At 41.7% G+C, this 22,547-nt stretch overlaps 1 protein-coding gene across 1 annotated transcript in view; it reads right to left on the bottom strand.

Annotated features, from left to right (window-relative positions):
• Positions 1 to 6,533: 6,533 nt before the first annotated feature.
• tnn (tenascin N) overlaps positions 6,534 to 22,547 on the bottom strand; it is a 39,544-nt gene continuing 23,530 nt past the window's right edge. The window contains exons 7-20 of the mRNA XM_031807208.1: positions 20,502 to 20,765; positions 18,948 to 19,211; positions 17,777 to 18,040; positions 16,546 to 16,809; positions 15,368 to 15,631; positions 14,003 to 14,266; positions 12,918 to 13,181; positions 12,432 to 12,562; positions 10,035 to 10,173; positions 9,591 to 9,742; positions 9,341 to 9,437; positions 8,968 to 9,132; positions 8,529 to 8,692; positions 6,534 to 7,342 (exon numbers count right to left, since the gene is read on the bottom strand). Of these exons, the coding sequence (XP_031663068.1) occupies positions 7,217 to 7,342; positions 8,529 to 8,692; positions 8,968 to 9,132; positions 9,341 to 9,437; positions 9,591 to 9,742; positions 10,035 to 10,173; positions 12,432 to 12,562; positions 12,918 to 13,181; positions 14,003 to 14,266; positions 15,368 to 15,631; positions 16,546 to 16,809; positions 17,777 to 18,040; positions 18,948 to 19,211; positions 20,502 to 20,765 (2,822 nt within the window). The 3' untranslated portion in view covers positions 6,534 to 7,216. The remainder of the gene's footprint in view (positions 7,343 to 8,528; positions 8,693 to 8,967; positions 9,133 to 9,340; positions 9,438 to 9,590; positions 9,743 to 10,034; positions 10,174 to 12,431; positions 12,563 to 12,917; positions 13,182 to 14,002; positions 14,267 to 15,367; positions 15,632 to 16,545; positions 16,810 to 17,776; positions 18,041 to 18,947; positions 19,212 to 20,501; positions 20,766 to 22,547) is intronic.

Genomic DNA, 22,547 nt, shown 5'->3' with positions numbered 1-22,547 from the left:
GCAAGTGAATTACTTAAAAATCATACAATGTGACTTTCTGGATTTTTGTTTTAGATTCCGTCTCTCACAGTTGAAGTGTACCTATGATAAAAATTACAGACCTCTAAATGCTTTGTAAGTGTATCAAATACTTGTTCTCCCCACTGTATGTTCCATTGGTCGGATTACCAGAATATAGTTCATTTCCCCCCATCTTCTGATGTTCCCAGAATCTCTATGTTAACCAGGGGTTTTGCAAATGTAACCTCAGTAGGGTAGAGAGAGGAAAAAGGGGGGAAGAGGTATTTATGACAGTCATACACCTACCCCCCAGGTCAACGTCATGACACTGTTGACGTTGAGACTGGTGTTTTGCGGGTAATATTTAATGAAGCTGCCAGTTGAGGACTTGTGAGGCGTCTGTTTCTCAAACTAGACACTCTAATGTACTTGTCCTCTTGCTCAGTTGTGCACCTGGGCCTCCCACTCCTCTTTGGTTAGAGCCCATTTGCGCTGTTCTGTGAAGGGAGTAGTACACAGCGTTGTACGAGATCTTCAGTTTCTTGGCAACATCTCGCATGGAAAACCCTTCATTTTTCAGATAATGAATAGACTGACGAGTTTCAGAAGAAAGGTATTTGTTTCTGGCCATTTTAAGACTGTAAGCGAACCCACAAATGCTGATGCTCCAGATACTCAACTAGTCTAAAGAAGGCCAGTTGTATTGCTTCTTTAATTAGCACAACAGTTTTTCAGCTGTGCTAACATAATTGCAAAAGGGTTTTCTAATGATCAATTAGCCTTTTAAAATGAGAAACTTGGATTCGTTAACACAACGTGCCATTGGAACACAGGAGTGATGATTGCTGATAATGGGCCTCTGTACGCCTACGTAGATATTCCATAAAATATCAGCCATTTCCAGCTACAATAGTGATTTACAACATTAACAATGTCTACACTGTATTTCTGGTCAATTTTATTTATGTTATTTTAATAAAATTGTAATTTTCATTCAAGTGGTACAACGCTTGATAGCCAACAGCTAGTCACCATGTGGGTGATTAACAAGCCCTCCACATGTTAGATAATGCTCGTATCAACAGCCATACAACACAGCCGGAAGCTACAGTATAACAAGCCTGATTGGTCATCGGACCACAATATAGTGTCAGCTTCCCCACTAAGGTCAAAGGTGATCATTTGAAATCTGAGAAAAATCCAATTTTAGGATTCGAAGTAGTAATACTTTATTTTAATGAGCTGCGAATATGCTTAGTGACGGAAACCCAGTAATAATATTTGGAGATATCACGCTGCTCGGCTGCTGAACGGCGCATATGGCAGTCCACAGCATTTGGACAGCACTATGGTACTAGATGTGAGTCATGCCCAGCTACTGTGCATGAAGCTCAAATCAAATCAAATCAAATTTATTTATATAGCCCTTCGTACATCAGCTGATATCTCAAAGTGCTGTACAGAAACCCAGCCTAAAACCCCAAACAGCAAGCAATGCAGGTGGAGAAGCACGGTGGCTAGGAAAAACTCCCTAGAAAGGCCAATACCTAGGAAGAAACCTAGAGAGGAACCAGGCTATGTGGGGTGGCCAGTCCTCTTCTGGCTGTGCCGGGTGGAGATTATAACAGAACATGGTCAAGATGTTCAATGTTCATAAATGACCAGCATGGTCGAATAATAATAAGGCAGAACAGTTGAAACTAGAGCAGCAGCACAGTCAGGTGGAAGTTGAAACTGACCTACAGCATGATAAAAAAATATACTATAGCCGAGTGAGCTGTATAAGGCTATAAGATACTTTGCATATGCACAATGTACAAGCATGCACAAAACAGCTTACTGCTATGCTAGAATAAAGACACTCCAAGAAACTGCATTACCTAAATGTTTCATGTGCACGACAGCAAGAATGAAGATGACCACAGTAATTAAAATACTTAATAATGCATATCATTATCCCAGATTATCCAAGGGTCAATCTGTGATAAAACCAACACGATGATCCCACCACTATTTGATACTAGTTGGGGAAAGACCGGAGAAGTGACCACTAATGTAATGAACAGCTATGGATGACAGTAAAACTATGGTTGAATTACAGGGTTTGTGTGCAAGCATATGTTTACAACAATCAAATAAAACACACTACAAGCAAGTGCCCAGATGTCCAACGTTTTTGGGCAGAAAGGCTCAGGCCAGTGCATTGATGGGGCAATAGTGGAACAACAAAACATTAGTAGCCTAAATATATCACCATGCCCTAAACGCGTGCTCTTGCCAGCGATACAAGCAACATGCTATGACAATTATGTGCATATGATTAATAAATAACATACAGTGCATTCGGAAACTATTCAGACCGCTTTGACTTTTTCCACATTTTGTTACGTTACAGCTATCAGGATAAGGTAAGACTCAGATGCAGACCGTGTTGAAGTAACAATGTTTATTACAGCAACAGAGGCAAAGATACAGGATGACAGGCAGGCTCAGGGTCAGGCAGAGCGATCAGCCAGGCGGGTTCAGGGTCAGGACAGGCAAGGGTCAAAAACCAGGAGGGCGAGAAAAGGCGAGGCTGTGAAAAGACAGGAGCTGACAGGACAAACGCTTGTAAGCTTGACAAACAAGACAAACTGGCAACAGAAAAACAGAAAACACAAGTATAAGTACAAAGGGGATAATGGGGAAGAAAGGCGACACCTGGAGGGGGGTGGAAACAATCACAAAGACAGGTGATACAGATCAGGGCGTGACACAGCCTTATTCTAAGATGTATTCAATTATATTGTTTTTCTCATCAATCTACAAACAATACCCCATAATGACAAAGCAAAAATGGTTTACTAGAAATGTTTGTAAATGTATTAAAATTAAAAACAGAAATACCTTATTTACTTAACTATTCAGACCCTTTCAGCTCAGGTGCGTCCTGTTTCTATTGATCATCCTTGAGATGTTTCTACAACTTGATTGGAGTCCACCTGCGGTAAATTCAATTGATTGGACATGATTTGGAAAGGCACACACCTGTATACAGTATATACGGTCACACAGTTGACAGTGCACGTCAGAGCAAAAGCCATGCCATGAGGTCAAAGGAATTATCTGTAGAGCTCCGAGACAGGATTGTGTCGAGGCACAGATCTGGGGAAGGGTACCAAAACATTTCTGCAGCATTGAAGATCCCCAAGAACACAGTGGCCTCCATTATTCTTGAATGGAAGTTTGGAACCACCAGGACTCTTCCTGGTGGTTCCTGAGCAATCGGGGGAGAAGAGCCTTGGTCATGGAGGTGACCAAGAACCAGATGGTCACTCTGACAGAGCTCCAGAGTTCCTCTGTTGAGATGGGATAACCTTCCAAAAGGACAACCATCTCTGCAGCACTCCACCAATCAGGCTTTTATGGTAGAATGGCCAAACGGAAGCCACTCCTTAGTAAAAGGCACATGACAACCCACTTGGAGTTTACCAAAAGGCACCTGAAGGACTCGCATACCATGAGGAACAAGATTCTCTGGTCTGATGAAACCAAGATCGAACTCTTTGGCCTGAATGCCAAGCATCACGTCTGGAGGAAATCTGGTAGAAGCATCATGCTGTGGGGATGTTTTTCAGAGACTGGGAGACTAGTCAGGATTGAGGGAATGATGAATGGAACAAAGTACAGAGAGATCCGTGATGAAAACCTGCTCTAAGGACCTAAGACTGGGGGCGAAGGTTCACCTTCCAACAGGACAACGTCTGAAGTTCACAGAAGAGCATCTGGATGTTCCACAGCACTACTGGCAAAATATTCTGTGGACATATAAACTGAAGTTGAGTTGTTTGGAACGACCACACAATATGTGTGGAGAAAAAGAGGCACAACACACCAACATAAAAACCTCATCCCAACTGTAAAGTATGGTGGACGGAGCATCATGGTTTGGAGCTGCTTTGCTGCCTCAGGGCCTGGACAGCTTGCCATCATCGATTGAAAAATGAATTCCCAAGTTTATCAAGACATTTTGCGTGAGAATGTAAGGTTATCTGTCTTCCAATTGAAGCTCATCAGAAGTTGGGTGATGCAACAGGACAACGACCCAAAACACAGAAGTAAATCAACAACAGAATGGCTTCAACTGAAGAAAATACGCCTTCTGGAGTGGCCCAGTCAGAATCCTGACCTGAACCCGATTGAGATGCAGTGGTATGACCTCAAGAGAGCGGTTCACACCAGACATACATCCCAAGAATATTGCTGAACTGAAAAAGTTTCCTAAAAAGGAATGGTCCAAAATTCCTCCTGACCATTGTGCAGGTCTGATCTGCAACTACAGAAATTGTTTGGTTGAGGTTATTCCTGCCAAAGGATTGTCAGCCAGTTATTAAATACAAGGGTTCACATACTATTTCCACCCTCAATAAAGACATGAAAACGTATAATTGTTTGTGTGTTATTAGTTTAAGCAGGCTGTGTTTGTCTATTGTTGTGACTTAGATGAAGATCAGATCAAATGTTATGACCAATTCATTCAAAACTCCAGGTAATTCTAAAGGGTTCAAATACTTTTTCTAGCCACTATATGTTAATGTGATATTTCATTTTTATTTATTTTAAGAAAATTATTGCTTTGTCATTATGGGGTATTGTGTGTAGATTGATGAGGGGAAAAAATGATTGAATCCATTTTAGTATAAGGCTGTAACATAACAAAATGTGGAAAAAGGTGTGTGAACACTTTCCAAATGCACTGTAAACTAATGCATGACTAGAATGTAGCAATAATACAATTAGTGTACGTGTAAATACTGCCTCTTAGTGGAGAGAAATAGAGTGTGTTAAAACAGAAAATAGTCTTAAGTAAGGGAACTTCTGAGTTCAGTGTTGTTATCCGTCTGGCTGCTAGCTAAATCACTGACAAATGGCAAAATAACTCAGACATGGACCACACCCGCTGCACCGAATAGCAGGCAGGGGAAACAAAATAGTGTTTGCTTTAAGACACTCGGAGTTAGCCACTGATTCTTTTCAAACCACTCATTGTTAAATTTGCAATTTCCGACTTGTGGTGACTTGTTGTGTAATGTTTATGCCCAATGGCCAATGAGCACCAACACGTTTTATCTCTGATTTCTCTTCATATGACAAAGATTGAATAGGATTTGCCAGTAGATTGTCGACGTGATTCAGGATGATCACTGCTTATCTAGCTTGCTAGCTACGATTTTAAAGTATGATGTTGACATGATCAGTCCAATCAAATCTACGTGATTTGACATATTTAATCTGTGACCAATGACCTTGAGCCTTCTTGGACGGGCACTTCTGCTGTAAATCTATGAGAGCACCCAAGGGGGCATGAACTGCCTAGCTCTCCCATAGATTCTGCTGTGATGTCGTGTCCCCACGAGTGACAGAATCCTGAGCCAATCATGGCGCAACCAGAGAAGATGAACAACCCCTACGCTCTGTGCTTCTGCTGGCTGCCCCTCCACCACAGAAAGCACTGCGCCAGGCCGAAACAGCTGCATTTTGGAGCTGCCTTACTCAAAGAAATAGACCAAGTTTGCATGCTGCTTTATTAAGTCAAGGATATTTTTTTCCACATTGTTTGCTAAATGGATATGTCACACGAATGGATGCCAGAATTACAGATATGGCTCAAAACAGGTGAGGCTCTAAATGACGAGTCACCACTGGTTACAGAGCATAAGCAAAGAATGATCTAGCTAGCAGAACACATACATACATGGTGAGTATGCATGTTACAACATTAGCATGTCACCAAGAACACCAGCGCTCACCAGAAAATGCAACCGCATGGTATCGAATGACCAACAGCAGTAGAGGCTGCGGAGAATGAATTAATATAAGGATACCTAGTCAGTTGTATAACTGAATGCATCCAACTGAAATGTGTCTTCCGCATTTAACCCAACCACTCTGAATCAGAGAGGTGCTGGAGGCTGCCTTAATCAACATCCATGTCATCGGCACCTGGGGAACAGTGGGTTAACTGCCTTGCTCAGGGGCAGAACAACAGATTTTTACCTTGTCAGCTCGTAGAAAGTGTTTGTAGAATATGACTGGTGCGATGTCAGCTGATGCATCACCGGAGCCAATACTCAGGTTCCCTGTCTGAACTTGCTGCGCTTAATTTGTGGTAGATGATACACGACTCAAGTGTAGGCTACCCTAGACTGTGTCTGACAAAGAGAAAACCATAGTAGTCAATTCGAAATTGAGATAAATGGGGACCATTTTCAAATATCCTGTATGAAGATTGGGTTAACCCTGCAGTTATGTCACAACGTGACATGAATGGTAAAAAGCAAGTCAAACCTTTTTTGGGGGGGTAAGAGAGCAACTGCACATGAAAAAAATCTCATGAAATCAAATATATTCCACTTTGTTTCTCTTCTTAGAATTTGAGTGAGCATGTAGCATTCAAGTATGAATAAAATTTCTTGGTTAATCTCAAATACATATATTTGATAACTTTGCAAAGCCATGTCCCATTCAAAAAACAATCTCACACACTGCAGGCATACTGTAGATGCTAGAGCTAAAAAGCAACTTTTTTGAGGGGACTTTATTTCTCTGAGAATGTGTGGCATGAATATAATACAACAACTACAATACACATTTGAAAATACAATCTTACAAGCACAGGAGCATATCATCCATTCTATTTCCTATGCATGACATCTGAAATGTGATGTCTAGCTAACTCCGAGTAGGCTGGGTAGGCAGGGGACCAAACCTTAGAAGAGAGGGTCAGGGTCTATGCTATGTTATGAATGTGAACAAGAGCGGTATAACTATTCTAAAAACATGGTGTCAATGGGTCATCTAGCTCAGGGATTCTTAAAGTGGGGTCCACAGGGGGTCCGTGGCCAGATAAAAAAAAGTCAAACAATATACATTTAAAAAATAATGTTTAACATTCCTTTCCAGGGCCTGAGACTTGGTTCGTCTGGCCATGCACTGTTGAACTCATAGTAAAACTCTTTGAATGCTATTTTTTTTATCTCACTCGAGATGTGTTCTGATTATGAGGGGGTCCCTGATGAATTTGCTATCACAAAGGGGACCTTTATTCATAATAAAGACAGTCGTGATACGTTACAGAGGTAAGTTATACAGTAATCCTGTGATAGAGTTGAGGCTCTAGCTACTCTGCCTGGTTTGTAATGAGGTTCCCATTGAATATTTTAGTTAGTCAGAGGGACTATTTTCTGGGAGCTGTTCTGCTGCTAAGCGACCTCCTCTTCCTGGCAGGGCCCACTGGCCGGATCTTCATCTCAGTGAAATCAAGAGACATCAGGTGGCCTTTCCATGGCTCCCAGTTCACACCCTGGTAGAGGTTAGGGGGACACATGACAACACATTAGATTACACAGTCAGGCAGTTTTTCATTCTGCTTCAGTCTTTAATAGGTCTACACTCTTAGGGGGAAAAAAGTGGTTTTCTAGAACCTAAAAGGGTTCTTTGGCTGTTCCAATAGGAGAACACTTTGAAGAACCCTTTTTGGATCCAGGTAGAACCCTATTGAGTTCCATGTGGAACCCTTTACACAGAGGGTTGTATATGGGACCAAACTGTAATTACTTCGCTACTATGGCCTATTTATTGCCTTCCTCCTCACGCTATTTGCACACACTGTATATAGACTTTCTTTTTTTCTATTGTGTTATTGACTGTACGCTTGTTTATTCCATGTGTAACTCTGTGTTGTTGTTTGTGTCGCACTGCTTTGCTTTATCTTGGCCAGGTCTCAGATGTAAATGAGAACTTGTTCTCAACTGGCTTACCTGGTTAAATAAAGGTGGAATAAAAATGGATGTTATAGGCATGATATAAATCCACTCTCCGGTAAAGAGAGGCACAGCCACACATTAGCTTAGCCAGTCATGATACTGACTGACACATGCTGATGAGCATTTTGGAACTATTTTAAATCGATCAACATTAGGTAAACGGATGGATTTATCCACTTTGCAAACTTCTATTAACTCTGTTGCCTACACCAAGACAGACGTAAAATTATTCAACATATTATTAAGAGAAACATGGTATAAGGTGACAGAACAAAACGATACCCTTCCATTTTCTCCTAACATTCTTGTTTGCAGAGACACACAAACAGTTCTTGTGAGACAACAACAGTTCTTGTTAGACTTTCTGAGAATGAAAGTTATCTATTAGCCCCTGCTATTTATAAGGCTTTTTGAGAAGAAAAATAAATAGTTCATAGATGTAGGACATAGCCATTTCAAACTAAGATTGGAAAGCCCCTACAGGACGCTCATGTACAACCCCCATAGACTCTATATTATTCTATTACTGCCATCTGCTGGAACAATCTCCCACTAGATCCAAAAAACTAAAGAGCACACTTCAAGTTTCAAGTTTTGAACAGTGTACAGTGAAATGCCTTTCTTGCCAGCTCTAAATCCAACAACGCAGTAATCAATACCAACGTAGTACTACAAAACAATAACACACGAGAAATAAAAATAAGAAATAAGAACACTTCTTACCATGCTGTGTCTGTTGTCTCCGAATTTGCCATTCAGGTTGGCAAGGTGACAGTTCTTGTACCACCAAGCGCCACGATGAGTCAGGGCGCAGTTACCAAGAGCAATGTCATTGTCATTGTCAACAGTAGAGAAAGGGCGACCTTGATGGTAGTTCATGGCATCACCTGGAAAACAATCATATACCACATTCACAGAATTGTTGTACGCAATCCAAGTCAGAGAAGGACAGTGGTAAAAGACCCCTAAATGGCAGGTAGACGTCAAACTGCCAGCTTTTATGTATTTTTAGCAAACCATTGTAAAAATAGAATTCAAGGTATTGTGTGATAATAGGTATGTTTGTTGGTTGGAGCCTTGGGTTTGTGTGGTGTGTATGTGTAGAGTATTTATGCATGTATGCTTTAACAAATTGTTCGAAAGATACAAAGAGCTGGTCCACCTGCTGTTCCTCTGTATTTGCCGATGGTCAGCTTGAATTTCTGCTTTGCCGGGGCTATCTTGAAGTTGTCATAGACGGCATAGGCCTTCTCTGAACCCACACCCAGGTCCACTCGCAACTCATACTGGGTAGGAGTATTGGTCAGCTCATAGATATTGTCCAGACCTATGGGTTAGAGTAACAGAATTGTGATGATGATTTACATCATCATCGTGGTTGTCATCATCACCATCGCTGCTGCTCATCAGAGCAGCAGCATCATCATCATCATCATCATCAGCATCATCAATTTCAATTCCATGAGAGGAACTCCTAGGGACATAACAGTCCTATTTAGATACAAGAGATTAAAAGGATGCTTTACAGTACTAACCGAGCCAGAACTCATCAGTCATGTTCCCAAAGCCGGCCATGTACTGTCTCCAGCGCTTCATGAAGTCCATCTGTCCATTGTTGCGTCTTTGTAACACCTGTGGAGTGATATACCGTAGATCTCAGTCTCTGCTCACACACAAAGTTGATTGACAGTTTATATTGATGAGAGTAATGTTCAATCTATCCTGACATGTTTTTCTTTCAGCCATCAATAACATGAATCATAATGTACGTTAGCTTGACCATACCACCCATCCACCGCCATCAGTGTCCATGTCACAGTACACGTCCATGGGTTTGGTGCGATCACTGTTGATATAAATCGTGTAGATTCCACTTGCCATGTTACCATTCGTCTTAATCTGAGTACAGTCCATGGGGAACGGGTGCAACAAACCCACTGTTAAAGGTACAAGTACAATGATGTCAGTAAGCTTTCATTTTCAGGGGGGGAAAAGTAGTTGTGTTAACTAATATACTCTGATAAAGCAATAAACAAATTGACCAGAAGGTTGGCTGTCAGTGATATATCACAAGTGACCAATTAAAAGATGAGAAAGGAATGAGACATTACTAATTACACTACATTAATAGCACAAGAGCTTAGTGAAATGCAAACGTCTCCACACTGATATGTGAATAAATCAGACTAGTTTGGTCTAGGGATGAAGTTCATAGAGGGCACATCATACCTGTTTTGAATTTGGTCTCTATCACTCTGCTCCTCTTTGCTCCTCTGTAAGCGAGGAGGGTAACAATATAGTTATTTCCCATCTCCAGGCCTGACATGGCAAACCTGCTCTCTCCTTCCCTCAGCTTCTTCTCCAAAGTCTATTCAGAACACAGAGGAATTATAATCCTTGGCTGGGACAAAGAAGAGTCACTGACACAGAATTCAAGACCATTTATGTTGATTTTACAATATTTTGCTACTAGAGGTCAGGGGTATATACACAGTATTTATTTTTTGCACAAGATGCACACCTTGTATAAAATCAGGCCCGGTGTTATGGACGGGCCTTAGGGGGCCTGGTCCGCCCTACATTACCTCCTTGCCCTTAAAATATAGATCATTTATTTGCCGGAGATGCGTGCTGACAGAAAGACATCAATCTCAGATAAAAGATCTAAGCGAGTGAAACAGCGTCACTCTGTCTCATAAAAGGTGCTGCATGGTCAATCCTAAGTCTTCATTGTAATACGGCCTCTGCAGAAGTCGGGTTATTCATACTTCTTGCGCTTCACAGAGCAGAGCAGAGCTGTTGTTACATAAATTGTCATGGAAGTGAGTTCGTGTTTATACAGGACCTACCGCCCTCACCTACCTTCAACCAATCATGTCAATGCAGAACTCTACAGAGCACACCGCGTTGTTACAAAATGTGGGAGACGCACAGCAATGCGGTGCCCCGCACAATTTGGCCTCAATTTGGTCAGGGAGGTGACCAGGAACCCAGTCGGAAGCTACTCCTCAATAAAAGGCACATGACAGCTCGCTTGGAGTTTGCCAAAAGGCACCTAAAGACTTTCAGAACAGGTCTGATGAAACCAAGATTGAACTCTTTGGCCTGAATACCAAGCGTCACATCTGGAGGAAACCTGGCACCATCCCTATGGTAAAGCATGGTGGTGGCAGCATCATGCTGTGGGGATGTTTTTCAAAGGCAGGGACTGGAAGACTAGTCAGAATCAAGGAAAAGATAAACGGAGCAAAGTGCAGAAAATTCCTTAATGAAAACCTGCTCCAGAGCGCTCAGAACCTCAGACTGGGGCGGAGGTTCACCTTCCAACCGGACAACGACCCTAAGCACAAAGCCAAGACAATGCAAGAGTGGCTTCAGGACATGTCTGAATGTCCTTGAGTGACCCAATCGGAGACCGGACTTGAACCTAGTCGAACATCTCTGATGAGATGAAGAGAACCTGATAGCGCTTGAGAGGATCTGCAGAAACGAATGGGAGAAACTTCCTAAATACAGGTGTGCCAAGCTTGTCGCGTCATACCCAGGAAGACTCAAGTCTGTAATCGCTGCCAAAGGTGCTTCAACAAAATACTGAGTAAAAGGTCTGAATACTTATGTAAATGTAATATTTCAGTTGTTTTATTTTGAATAAATTGGCTAAAATGTCTAAAAACCTGTGCTTGCGTTGTCTTTATGGGGCATTGTGTGTAGATTGATGAGGGAAAAAAACATTTTAATCAATTTTAGAATAAGGCTGTAACCTAACAAACAAAAAAGGGGTCTGAATACTTTCCGAAGGCACTGTACATGTCAGCAACCACAGCTAAGTCACTGAAACCCTTAAGGAGTTGCAGTCCGTTTTGGAATGGCTGGCCAGTAATAAACTGGTCTTGAACATCTCTAAAACTAAGAGCATTGTATTTGGTACAAATTATTCCATAAGCTCTAGACCTCAGCTGGATCTGGTAATGCATGGTGTGGCTGTTGAACAGGTTGAGGAGACTAAACTGTCATGGTCAAAACACATAGATTCAATGGTTGTACAGTTGGGGAGAGGCATGTCCATTATAAAGAGATGCTCTGCTTCTCTGACACCACACTCCAGAAAGTATATCCTGTGGGCTCTAGTTTTGTCTTATCTTGATTATTGTCCAGCCACATGGTCAAGTGCTGCATGGAACTCCCATCTCATATTGCTCAAATGAACAGTAAACATTGTTTTAAAAAAACAGATAAAGCAACACCTCACCGCTCAATGCCTCTCCCCTATTTGACCTAGATATTGTGTGTATGTATTGATATGTAGGTTATGTGTGTCGGTTCTTAAATGTATGTAGTTCTGTCCTTGAGCTGTTCTTGTCTATTAATGTTCTGTATTATGTCATGTTTCATGTTTTGTGTGGTTTCCAGGAAGAGTAGCTGCTGCTTTCGCAACAGCTACTGGGGATCCTAATAAAATACCAAATACCAAAAGGATGAAAGGTCATTGTGATCGCCAATACTAAAAGATAAAAAAATATAACTGACAATGATAATAGATTTATATAGCTATGCACAGATGTCATAACATTGGATACATCACTGTTTACAACTACTAGAGGGTGAACCATGTGAGAATCAAAGTACCTTCAATGTGCCATCCTCAGCTCTGAATGTGAGGATGTAGCCATCGATTCTGGCTAAGGGAGCAGTCCAGGTCAGGGTCGCAGCGTCCAGCTTAACATCTGACGCTTTTAGGTTCTTAGGCGAATCAATTTCTATGAAGAGAAGATCCAAAACATAAGCAATTCAGTCAAATGAAAACGTGAATATGTTCAGTTGCAGTCATTGAATAAGATTCTGTATAATTTATCATGCCTTTCATTCCTCCATCTCTATTCTCCAAAAAAGGTCACTGTATATGTCTCACATAATGAGCAGATCCTTGAACTGTTAGTCAGAGTGGACCAGCATTCCAGTAAGAGTGGAGGAACCTGCAGCTCCTCAATGATTATGCCTCCACAAGATAAGCTCCTGTTCAGTAATGACTATCTGCCTCATTGGACAATGAATGCGTGGAATTATCATGAAAAGACGTGGCTGTCGACTGGAGCCCCAGGGCAAATAGATAACCTGTCTCAGCTGGTGTGGAGCTCTTCCTGCTGACCCGGGAGCCCTTGACAGCCCAGATGTAGACTGTGTAGATGACTCCAGGCCTCAGCCCAGTCAGCCTGTAGGAGCTGCTGTCTGCCCCCACAGGGATCTCCCCACTGGAGCCCTCAGCAGAGCTGTAGCTGATCATGTAGCCGTCGATGTCCCCTAGAGGTCTGTCCCACGACACATCGGCTGTATCCTCGGTCACTTCTCTGGTCAAGAGGTTAGTAGGAGCATCCAGATCTGGAGAACCATTGATATAAGGGTTAATGCTCTTCTGTGTCATGTCATGAAGTCAGTTCACACACCAAAATCAAAGTTTGTCAGAGATTATCAGGCCTCATAAATGGTTTAATATTGATATAAGTCCATGTGCCTTGCCATTTGTTGTGTAGATCTACTGTACCCATGTGCCATTATCCCAAATCCCAAAATAATGTAAAATGTAGGCACTATCTTAAATTATGAATTAGGACAGTTTTTCTTTTCTATTCATTTGGGATTTAGGCACATAGTTGAACATGAACAAATACTACAGTTTCCTATAGAATACTACATTACTTACTATAGAATTCTGTAGTATACTGTAGTATATTGTACTACAGAATGTAGTACCCTCGGTCATGTGTGGTACTTACTATATAATTCTGTAGTATATTGTAGAATAATATAATAAATACAACAGTATATTACAGACTGCAAAACTACAGTAAATACTACAGTATTGTCAATAAAACACTACACTCCGCAAAAGCACTAAAGTAATTAATATGGTATATTAAATTACAGTATTGCATTTGCAAATACATTGCCCATTCCAGTCCCCCATATGCCAATTTGTGTCACCCATAAGTAACAAACCTACATGACAAGTATAGACCATACCTGTATATTGTGTTCTCTACAGGTTATAAAAAGGAGCAGAAGCTGTAAACTGTCTGTTCAGACCTCAGTCCTACCTACCTACAGGTTATGGAAACTTGAACAAAGATGACTCATTAACATCGCTACAGTGTGTGGGATCTCACCCCTCACACTCAAAAAGTATGAGACCAGTTAGTGACCTGTTTCAGCTACAGTGGAGCTCTTCCTGCTGACCCGGGAGCCCTTGACAGCCCAGATGTAGACTGTGTAGATGACTCCAGGCCTCAGCCCAGTCAGCCTGTAGGAGCTGCTGTCTGCCCCCACAGGGATCTCCCCACTGGAGCCCTCAGCAGAGCTGTAGCTGATCATGTAGCCGTCGATGTCCCCTAGAGGTCTGTCCCACGACACATCGGCTGTATCCTCGGTCACTTCTCTGGTCAAGAGGTTAGTAGGAGCATCCAGATCTGGAGAACCATTGATATAAGGGTTAATGCTCTTCTGTGTCATGTCATGAAGATTGTGACATTTAATTAATTTACTGTTTCAAGACCTGCTGTACATAAGAGAGCTGTAAATCACTCTCATTGTATAAGAGAGATTTTAAAGGGACATTTCATACACCAAAATCAAAGTTTGTCTGAGGTTTTCAGGCCAAATAAATGGTCTAATAATGATATTTAAGTCCATGTGCCTTGCCATTTGTTGTGTAGATCTAGCCATGTGCCCTCATCCCAAATCCCAAAAGAATGCTAAATATAGGCACTATCTTAAATTATAAATTTACTGTTATTTTCTTTTCCATTCATTTGGGATTTAGGCACATAGTTGGACATGAACGAATACTAAAGTTTACTGTAGAATACTACATTATATACAATGGAATTCTGATGTAAACTGTAGTATACTGTAGTATATTATACTACACAATGTAGTATCCCTTGGTCATTTGTAGTACTTACTATATCATTTTTTACAATAATATAGTAAATAATACAGTATACTACATGCCACAAAACTACAGTAAATACTACAGTAATGTCAATAAAACACTACAGTCCGCAAAAACACTAAAGTAATTACTATAGTATTACACAACTTCGACTTAGGCCAAACAACACCCGTGGCACTATATCCTCCAAACACTGGCTTCTCGGGCCTTATCAAATCAAATCAAATGTATTTATATAGCCCTTCTTACATCAGCTGATATCTCAAAGGGCTGTACAGAAACCCAGCCTAAAACCCCAAACAGCAAGCAATGCAGGTGTAAACGCACGTTGGCTTTAATATTATACTACAGTATTTCATTTGCATATACCCTGCCCATTCACATATTCCAATTTGTGCCACACATAAGTGACAAACCTACATGACAAGTATAGACCATATATTGTGTTCTCTACAGGTTATAAAAAGGAGCAGAAGCTGTAAACTGTCTGTTCAGACCTCAGTCCTACCTACCTACAGGTATGGAAACTTGAACAAAGACAAACCCCAAACTAATATCTCAACAGTGTGTGGGATCTCACTCCTCACACTCAAAAAGTATAAGACTCGTTAGTGACCTGTCTCAGCTACAGCGGAGCTCTTCCTGCTAACCCGGGAGCCCTTGACAGCCCAGATGTAGACTGTGTAGATGACTCCAGGCCTCAGCCCAGTCAGCCTGTAGGAGCTGCTGTCTGCCCCCACAGGGATCTCCCCACTGGAGCCCTCAGCAGAGCTGTAGCTGATCATGTAGCCGTCGATGTCCCCTAGAGGTCTGTCCCACGACACATCGGCTGTATCCTCGGTCACTTCTCTGGTCAAGAGGTTAGTAGGAGCATCCAGATCTGGAGAACCATTGATATAAGGGTTAATGCTCTTCTGTGTCATGTCATGAAGTTTGTGACATTTAAATGATTTACTGTATCAAGACCTGCTGTACCTGAGAGAGCTGTAAATCACTGTAATTGTATAAGAGAGATTTTAAAGGGTCAGTTCACACACCAAAATCAAAGTTTGTCAGAGATTATCAGGCCTCATAAATGGTTTAATATTGATATAAGTCCATGTGCCTTGCCATTTGTTGTGTAGATCTACTGTACCCATGTGCCATCATCCCAAATCCCGAAATAATGTAAAGTGTAGGCACTATCTTAAATTATGAATTTAGACCATTTTTCTTTTCCATTCATTTGGAATTTAGGCACATAGTTGAACATGAACAAATACTACAGTTTCCTATAGAATACTGCATTACTTACTATAGAATTCTGTAGTATACTGTAGTATATTGTATTACACAATGTAGTATCCCTCAGTCATGTGTGGTACTTACTATATAATTCTGTAGTATATTGTAGAATAATATAGTAAATACAACAGTATATTACAGACTGCAAAACTACAGTAAATACTACAGTATTGTCAATAAAACACTACACTCCGCAAAAACACTAAAGTAATTAATATAGTATATTAAATTACAGTATTGCATTTGCAAATACATTGCCCATTCCAGTCCCCCATATCCCAATTTGTGTCACCCATAAGTAACAAACCTACATGACAAGTATAGACCATACCTGTATATTGTGTTCTCTACAGGTTATAAAAAGGAGCAGAAGCTGTAAACTGTCTGTTCAGACCTCAGTCCTACCTACCTACAGGTTATGGAAACTTGAACAAAGATGACTCATTAACATCTCTACAGTGTGTGGGATCTCACCCCTCACACTCAAAAAGTATGAGACTAGTTAGTGACCTGTTTCAGCTACAGTGGAGCTCTTCCTGCTGACCCGGGAGCCCTTGACAGCCCAGATGTAGACTGTGTAGATGACTCCAGGCCTCAGCCCAGTCAGCCTGTAGGAGCTGCTGTCTGCCCCCACAGGGATCTCCCCACTGGAGCCCTCAGCAGAGCTGTAGCTGATCACGTAGCCGTCGATGTCCGCTAGAGGTCTGTCCCACGACACATCGGCTGTATCCTCGGTCACTTCTCTGGTCAAGAGGTTAGTAGGAGCATCCAAATCTGGAGAACCATTGATATAAGGGTTAATGCTCTTCTGTGTCATGTCATGAAGATTGTGATATTTAATTGACTTACTGTATCAAGATCTGCTATACCTGAGAGAGCTGTAAATCACTGTAATTGTATAAGAGAGATTTTAAAGGGTCAGTTCACACACCAAAATCAAAGTTTGTCAGAGGTTTTCAGGCCAAATAAATGGTATAATATTGATATATAAGTCCATGTGCCTTGCCATCTGTTATGTAGATCTAGCCATGTGCCCTCATCACAAATCCCAAAAGAATGCAAAATATAGTCACTATCTTAAATTATGAATTTAGACAGTTATTTTCTTTTTCATTCATTTTGAATTTAGGTATGTAGTTGGACATGAACAAAAACTACAGTTTACTATAGAATACTACATTATATACAATGGAATTCTGTAGTGAACTGTAATATACTGTAGTATATTATACTACACAATGTAGTATCCATTGGTCATTTGTAGTACTTACTATATCATTTTGGAGAATAATGTAGTAAATAATACAGTATACTACACACCACAAAACTACAGTAAATACTACAGTAATGTCAATAAAACACTACAGTCCGCAAAAACACTAAAGTAATTACTATAGTATTACACGACTTCGACTTAGGCCAAACAACATCGGCTTCTCTGGCATTATAACTTAAATATTATAATACAGTATTTCATTTGCATATACCCTGCACATTCCACTTCCCCATATCCCAATTTGTGCCACCCATAAGAAACAAACCTACATGACAAGTATAGATCATATATTGTGTTCCCTACAGGTTATAAAAAGGAGCAGAAGCTCTGAACTGTCTGTTCAGACCTCAGTCCTACCTACCTACAGGTATGGAAACTTGAACAAAGACAAACCCTAAACTAACATCTCAACAGTGTGTGGGATCTCACCCCTCACACTCAAAAAGTATGAGACTACTTAGTGACCTGTCTCAGCTACAGTGGAGCTCTTCCTGCTGACCCGGGAGCCCTTGACAGCCCAGATGTAGACTGTGTAGACGACTCCAGGCCTCAGCCCAGTCAGCCTGTAGGAGCTGCTGTCTGCCCCCACAGGGATCTCCCCACTGGAACCCTCAGCAGAGCTGTAGCTGATCACGTAGCCGTCGATGTCCCCTAGAGGTCTGTCCCACGACACATCGGCTGCGTCCTCGGTCACTTCTCTGGTCAAGAGGTTAGTAGGAGCATCCAGATCTGGAGAGACATTAGTAAATGGGTTAATATCATATTAGTGTTCCATGCTGTTATTTTCTTTCCCTCTAGGAGAAATAATGTTATGTTGCACATTTTCACAAGTGCATAAAAAATGACTTTGTGACAGGCAAAATATTTCTCTAGTAAAGGTTTGTTTAGAAGTATCACAAGTATCTGGCATACAGTTTACAGTCTTATATTTGAGGAATTATTCTCCAAAATCAGATTTTGTCTTGTGTTTTTAGACCTCAAAAGTGGTCTTCTGTTGAGATAAGTTCCCATCCCAGGCCATCAGTTTCGTAGTTCTAGCTATATGCCAAACCTCTAAATCACTAGGAAAGATAAGCACCATGTCATTTCCAGCTTTGCAGTGCTTATCTTTTAATTTGGGGTTAAGGAATGTAACTTGCTGGATCTACGCAACCAATGGCGTGGGATGTGGACTCATCTTGACATTCTTTTTATGTCTAAAAAACATCTGACAAACCTACATTTTGGAGTGGAATGTCCCTTTATGGATAACATATTGTTTGAAAACATAATTATCTGTGATGGTCAGTTGAGGTATGACTAAGGACGAGTGAAACAAGTTTGAGTGATCATTTGTTGTAGTACACACTCCTTTTTATAGTCCCAGATCTATTACAAATGTGTCCTATTCTAAGTGACTGCCATATCCACCACAGGAGGTTGGTGACACCTTAATTGGGGAGGACAGGCTTGTGGTAATGGCTGGAGCGGAATCACTGCAATGGTATCAGATATGTGAAACTCATGATTTCCATGTGTTTGATGCCATTCTATTCACTCCACTCCAGACATTATTATAAGCCGTCCTCCCCTCAGCAGCCCCCTGCGATATCCACATGTTTTTTTGACCCTTTAAATTACAAGACAAGTTTGTGACCTGTCTCAGCTACAGTGGAGCTCTTCCTGCTGACCCGGGAGCCCTTGACAGCCCAGATGTAGACTGTGTAGATGACTCCAGGCCTCAGCCCAGTCAGCCTGTAGGAGCTGCTGTCTGCCCCCACAGGGATCTCCCCACTGGAGCCCTCAGCAGAGCTGTAGCTGATCACATAGCTGTCAATTTCAGCTTGGACTTTTTCCCATGTTACTGTCGTTGTGTCCTCTGTCACTTCTCTGGTCAACAGGTTAGCAGGAGCATCCAGATCTGAAAAGGTATCAGTATAAGTAAGTAGGTACATTAGTTTCAGTATATACTATGTAAGTATCAGGCACTAAAGGCTATATGTGTTCGGGATTATGTTACTTTCTTTCTTTTTCAAAGTAAAACCAACGCGTGTCGGCTTTTGGCTTTCGCCAATACATTTTCAGACATTTTTAAATCAAATATCAGTGTCCACTTTAGACTCAATTTAGCCTCTTGTTTGAGAGCAGAAAGCTTCCCACAGTCCGGTATCACAGTTAATTTACGTTCGCTTATCCAGAAATCCTACCCTGCCCCAACCTACCCCGAACCAGTCAGCAGAGGAAACAGGGGGAGCGCTGCCTGCCGACGTGGCCGTGCCTGTATTTCACCCCTCTTGGATGTTTGTATTCATGTGGAATCCCGTTATTTGACTTATGGGACAGGTTAGTGTACTATGTCTGTTTCAGTCGTTTTCTCACTGAAACAGGCGTCCATAACTAGGCAGCTATAGGCTTCCATTAACACAATGTCCCACACCAACAGTCCCTGAAGGCCAGACAACGCCACGTCACCTACAACCTAATGCATTGTTCACTTTGGGTATCAATGGAATTGTGGGGGAGAAAACATACATTGATTTAGAAAGTACAGTAGCACTAGGTGATGATATTTCTGCGATGTGAGAGCCAAGAGGACATTTACTACGCAGCGCTTTTCTATAGTCTCTATTTCCTGACAGCAGGCGTCATCTGGTATTGCACTTGAGAATTAAATGAGAAAAAAAATACTTGCTAGTTCCCTTTGAGTTAAATCTCCTCTGTTGTCGCCAAAACATTCTCACAAACATGTTCCACAATGCTAGGCTAAGCTAAACTCATGTCAAAAGAAGTATCTACCCGAATTACTTAAAATAGCTGGTCTGAGTGAGGTCAGGTCTGAGTGAGAGTGAGAGTGTCCCTCTTGGCAAAGATGTGAGGAAGAGAAATATGCACAAAAGATCGGAGGGTGAAAGTCTGCCTAACAGTTGTTGCTGTTTTTACCATGTTACCATTGTGTAAAGTCCATCCTTTAAAAAGTGAGAATACAGCCCGAAGAACTATCCACAATAGCCCAAAAGAAAAGGATTGTCAAAGGACCTACAGAAAGCATAGGATGAGAAGATTTCTCCTATTCATCCATAAGCCATCAGAATAAAAACATGAAGACAGACGTCACTTAAGACTATTTCTAGAACGGAAACAAAAACAACGTGATCACTATTTAATTATTTAATTGTTTAATTATTATGCTATCAGAGTCACAACAGTTTACCTGTCTCAGCTTCTGTGGAGCTCTTCCTGCTGACCCGGGAGCCCTTGACAGCCCAGATGTAGACTGTGTAGATGACTCCAGGCCTCAGCCCAGTCAGCCTGTAGGAGCTGCTGTCTGCCCCCACAGGGATTTCACCACTGGAGCCCTCAGCAGAGCTGTAGCTGATCACGTAGCCGTCGATCTCTGCTTGTACCTTCTGCCATTCCACAGTAGCAGTGTCCTCTGTCACTTCTTTGGTCAAGAGGTTCGTAGGAGCGTCAAGATCTGTTGATATAATGAGGATGGAGGCAGGCGAGATGCTGTGTAAAGCGTAATTATTTTCCACATGGACACTCATATGGTTTATAAAACATAATTGAAGCATTGACTTTTTTTCAAGTCGGTCATTCAAATGAGGAAAAATAAATGATTATGGGCAGACAGAGGTCCTAGTAGCAGGCTGGAAGAGGAACACAGACAGGCTCTTTCTCTCTCTCTCTGTGAGGAAACAGGAGGAGGTCAGTGGGCTTAAGGTATGAGAGGACAGAGAAGAAATATGGCGAATGTGAGCGCACTGACAGGGGGGATCCAGACAGGAGCACAGAGCAGAGCAGGATGAGTGAGGGGAATGGGGTTGCAGTTATATGGTGGTCGCTGGAGTAAGGAAAGCGTGACATTGAGAGAGAGAGAGAGAGAGAGAGAGAGAGAGAGAGAGAGAGAGAGAGAGAGAGAGGAAGTGAGAAAACATGTAAAAGAAATCATCATTGGGCTTTTCCTCCATGACTCCGCCAAGGTCAGCACTATGTCACCGCACTATCCGCATCATGAAAACTGATTAATGATGCATCCAAAGACAACGTTCTGGGAATGGGAGCCACATATAGGATTTAGCTGTTGTCTTTTTGCCACTGTATGTGGGTACATTGCTCGTCAAGCTCAGAGAGATTAGTCGCAAGACAATGCCAACAAGTTAATTAACAAAGTAGCAGTAGACTTTGAGAAAAGCATGTGTACAGTGTATGAGTTAAGCCTTTTCTCTGTTGTCCCAAGCTGAGACCTTAATTTCCCTGCAAAAGGGAGCACTTGTCAGAAATATCTTTCTTACTTATCAAACAAAAATGCAGACAGACACACATGCTACAGCTTTATCATCCTCTCCAATGCATGGTTGTTCATGCTTGAACAGATCAGCACTTTGGTAGGTGTTTTATTTCCATGGGAGAGGCTGAAGACAGCCTGGCGAGGCCTTGGCGTATGACGGATTGGGTTAGCTCAAGGTTCTGCCGCCACAGTGGCTGAGTGGAAGACTACAAAACACTGGTTGTGGTTTACCATGTGGAAAACAGCTTTTCCATCATAGGCCTCCTTACAGGCCTTACCACCTGGGGAGCGAGCTGCATTTACACGATAGCCTTACTTAAACGGGCAGTGACGGCAGAAAGTTGAGTGCTCGAGGAGCCCAAGGGAGAGCTGTGTCAGAAGGTAGGGCCGGACGATACCAGTATCGCAATATTCTTTCCATGGCGAAAATGAAAACCCGGAGCAGATCAAACTCTTTGGTATGTAAAATATTGCGTGCTATACTTCGCCACCGTGGCCTATTTATTTCCTTAACTTACCTCATTTGCACTCACTGTATATGGACTTTTTGTTTTCTTTTGTTCTACTGAACTATTGACTGGATGTTTTGTTTATTCCATGTGTAACTGTGTTTTTGTATGTGTCGAATTGCTACGCTTTATCTTGGTCAGATCACAGTTGCAAATGAGAACTTGTTCTCAACTAGCCTACCTGGTTAAATAAAGGTCAAATAAAATAAAATAAATACTGTAGCTTGGAAAATAAATACATGTGAATCTGGTTGACAACATAATTATGTTTGTTTCCTACATTAGGGCTGTTTTCCTAAAGGATTTAATCCGCTTCGTGTTTTGTTTCCTTGCCACGATACTAACGAGTATCGCAATACTGGTATCGTCCCGGCCCTATCAGAAGGGTGCCATTTTTCTTAACAGCAGTGTACAGGGTTATGTACAGGTATGTATAGACCTAAAGTCCACCCACACT

This window comes from Oncorhynchus kisutch, linkage group LG27 (assembly GCF_002021735.2).
Source record: "Oncorhynchus kisutch isolate 150728-3 linkage group LG27, Okis_V2, whole genome shotgun sequence".
NCBI classification, from domain to species: Eukaryota; Metazoa; Chordata; class Actinopteri; order Salmoniformes; family Salmonidae; genus Oncorhynchus; species Oncorhynchus kisutch.
Note: the sequence above shows the minus strand (reverse complement) of the source record. Positions and strands in the feature narration are given on the sequence as shown.